The 3,482-nt window shown below is 50.5% G+C and overlaps 1 protein-coding gene across 1 annotated transcript in view; it reads right to left on the bottom strand.

Moving 5' to 3' along the window:
• The window catches only part of BAG3 (BCL2-associated athanogene 3), a 15,201-nt gene that overhangs the window by 5,491 nt on the left and 6,228 nt on the right, over positions 1 to 3,482 (bottom strand). Inside the window, exon 3 of the mRNA XM_012001141.1 lies at positions 2,864 to 3,265. Coding sequence (XP_011856531.1) covers positions 2,864 to 3,265 — 402 coding nt within the window. The remainder of the gene's footprint in view (positions 1 to 2,863; positions 3,266 to 3,482) is intronic.

Here is a 3,482-nt window from a genome sequence, read left to right on the forward strand (position 1 = left end):
TTTTGTATATTTTTTGTAGAGACAGGGTTTCGCCATGCTGCCTAGGCTGGTCTTGAATTTCTGAGCTCAAGCAATCTGCCCACCTTAGCCTCCCAAAGTGCTAGGATTATAGGTGTGAGCCACCATGCCTAGTAAACCATATATTTTTAAATGAGCTATGCTCAAAACAAAAATACATTGACTCTTTTTGGTTTTTTTTTTTTAGGTAGAGCCTCGCTCTGTCACCCAGGCTGGAGTGTGCAGTGGTGTGATCTCAGTTCACTGCAACCTCTGCCTCCTGGGTTCAAGCAATCCTCCCACCCCAGCCTCCCAAGTAGCTGGGATTACAGGCGCCCGCCACCATGCCCGGCTTTTTTTTTTGTATTTTTAGTAGAGATGGGGTTTCATCATGTTGGCCAGGCTGGTCTTGAACTCCTGACCTTAAGTGATGCACCCACCTCGGCCTCCCAAAGTGCTAGGATTACAGGTGTGAGCCACTGCGCTTGGCCTTATCTTGGCTCTTATTCACGTAAGTGAATATCCAAAACCTTTTTTAAAATCTCACCCTAATTTCATCAACTGGGAAATAACTAGACTATATTATTTCTAAACTATTCCCAGTTTACAACACTCAATTCCACTATAATGTTCAGTGAGGTGAAATCCTGGAAAGCCTCCTGAAAGGGAACTTTGCATCAGCTCTAAAAGGGAGGTTACCACAAACATGGTTAATGGGGGTAAAAACAGGATGAGATAGTGTTTCACTGATTATGAGAAATACATGGGAATGATTTAGATAAAATATCCCTCTCTCTACAAATGGGCCCCTCCTAGGATTGCTGAATCCGAGCATGGATCTGGTGTGAGACGTAGCTGTCTACACCCCAGCAACCTCCTTTTCCATCAAATCTCTTTCGCCAATCCAGACATCCTCAGCTTTGGCCCTTACCACTCACAACCCAACCACGTACCCCTCCCAGGTTCTGACAACAAGACGGCTGTGTAAGAAGTGACTTTAGAAACACTTTAGAGAGGGTGTTCCACGGCCTGTGCTCTTCAAAAACATCAAGGCCGTGAAAGTCAAGAAAGGCCGAGGAACTGTCCCAGACTGAGGGAAGACTAAAGAGAAGTTGCGTCTAAATGCAGTGCTCATGATCCTTGTTTCAATCCTGGAAGACATCCTGGAAGTGGGGACAAACTGCTATAAAAAAGATTAGAAAATGGGCTGTGCACTGGATAATAATGTTGTAAGACTGTTAAATTTCCTGAATCTTGTAAGTCTGCCACGGTTATGAATGAGAATGTCTTCCTCTTAGGAAACTATTTGCTATTCAGGGGAAAAGGGACGTTACATCTACAAATAATTTTCAAACAGTTAAAACACATCACTGGCCGGGCGCGGTGGCTCAAGCCTGTAATCCTAGCACTTTGGGAGGCCGAGACGGGCGGATCACGAGGTCAGGAGATCGAGACCATCCTGGCCTGACACGGTGAAACCCCGTCTCTACTGAAAAATACAAAAACTAGCCGGGCGAGATGGCGGGCGCCTGTAGTCCCAGCTACTCGGGAGGCTGAGGCAGGAGAATAGCGGGAACCCGGGAGGCGGAGCTTGCAGTGAGCTGAGATCCGGCCACTGCACTCCAGCCTGGGCAACAGAGCGACACTCCGTCTCAAAAAAAAAAACAAAACAAAAAAAAAACACATCACTAATACGAGAGAGAAAAGAAATGACAAGACGAATGCAGACATGTTGACAAACAGTGAACTGGATGAAGTGTATGTGGGACTCTGTATGATTCACACAACTCTTCTATCAGGTTGAAATTATTTCCAAATAAAAAAAAATTTTAAGAGGAGGGTGCTCTATTCCAGTGCCCTGGCCAGTGTGACCATTTGTAATAAAAGAATAACCCATGTTTGTTCACAAGGAGTTTTCCTCTTTAAAAACTGTAGCATTCAGCTGCTGGAGTTGCAGCCACAGGGGGCCCAGGGCTGCTGACTGTTCTGCTGCTAGGCTGCAAGCTGCTCACACTAAATGACATCCTCTTCCAGGAACCTGCACCTCGTGTCTCCACTGGAAGATAACCAGACCCCTGCCTACAACCTTCCCCAGGCCAGCACGGCTTCCAATCCGCCATAGCTGGCTGATGCCTCAGCCAGACCACATGGTACCTGATTACACAGGGAGGAGGGGGGTTAAGACATGGGCCCTGTGGTCAGGCTCAGCCCTAAGCTGAAGAGATAAAATGAACACTTCTGAAATACCCAGAATAATCACATGTTGAACTCATACAAGTTGGGAGTCTCTCATTAAGGGACTCATATGAGGCGTCATGAGATGAGAAGGATGAGTAGGCTTCATGGAGGAGACAAAACTGGCTCATCCCTCGGAGGACGGAGAGAACCTGTACTGTGCAGGCATTTCAGGGAGCGGGTTCAGCATGGGCAAAGGCACAGGGGTGGGAATGAGCAGAATGGGCCTGCAGAGTGGAGTGGGTAACTGAGCGGAAGGTGACGCGCTGCCTACGCCCAAGATGAGGCTGTGGCTGCAGTGTGGATGGGGGTGTGAAGAGCCCTGAAAGGGTGTGGTGGGCACTAAGGAACCTGGTCCCAGCTATGTAACTTCTTCCAAGCTGTTTCTTCTGCCCTAAGTCAGCCGCAATGCACAATGATCAGCCCAGCATAAGCTGCAGAGTGCGGAGGGCCTGAGCAATTGTCCTGAATTTCTGTTAATACCTAGCAGTTTCTCAAATCTCACTTCCCTCCAGGTACACACATGTTAAATAGGCAGGGATAAAGGGGGAACCCAGGGCACCCCACAGAGCTCCTGCAGCCCTGGAGACATACCACCATAACCAGTCTGCTGACGACTAACTTCCCGTACCTGAGGCCTGTCGACCACGGTGTGCACACGGATGGGCGAGGGGGAGTGGAGTGGCGTGCTGCTCCTGGCTGGTGAGCCCTCCCGGCTCGATGCACTCTGGACAGGTGACCTGAATGGGGAAGCCGCCCGCAGGGGCCGGGGCTCCCAGTCATCCCCCTGGATCTTGTGGTATACAGGCTGGTGGGTCTGGTACTCCCCCTGCTGCGCTGGGTAGTGCGTCTTCTGGGCTTGGTGGAAGGAGGGCTGGGCTGCTGGCCGGGTAACGTTCTGCTCGTGTATCACCGGAATGGAGATGTACCCCCGTGGGAGCTGGTGACTGCCCAGGCTGCTCCTGCCGGAGGAAGGCAGGCTAGCCGAGGAGGATGAGGATGAGCAGTCGGAGGCAGCTGGAGACTGGGACCGCTGCAAGAGACACAGGGTAGAGGGCATGACCCCACGAATGAACCCCCTGCCGTGGCATCCTGACCATGCCTTCTGCTGTGCACCTCCTCAGGGCCATCCATATCGTAAGACCGCCTATCTGTAATTTTCAATTTTCAAAATGTGGGGTTAAGACTGGGAGCTTGGGCCGGGCGCGGTGGCTCAAGCCTGTAATCCCAGCACTTTGGGAGGCCAAGAC

The sequence above is a fragment of the Mandrillus leucophaeus genome, unplaced genomic scaffold (assembly GCF_000951045.1).
Source record: "Mandrillus leucophaeus isolate KB7577 unplaced genomic scaffold, Mleu.le_1.0 Scaffold65, whole genome shotgun sequence".
Classification (NCBI taxonomy): domain Eukaryota; kingdom Metazoa; phylum Chordata; class Mammalia; order Primates; family Cercopithecidae; genus Mandrillus; species Mandrillus leucophaeus.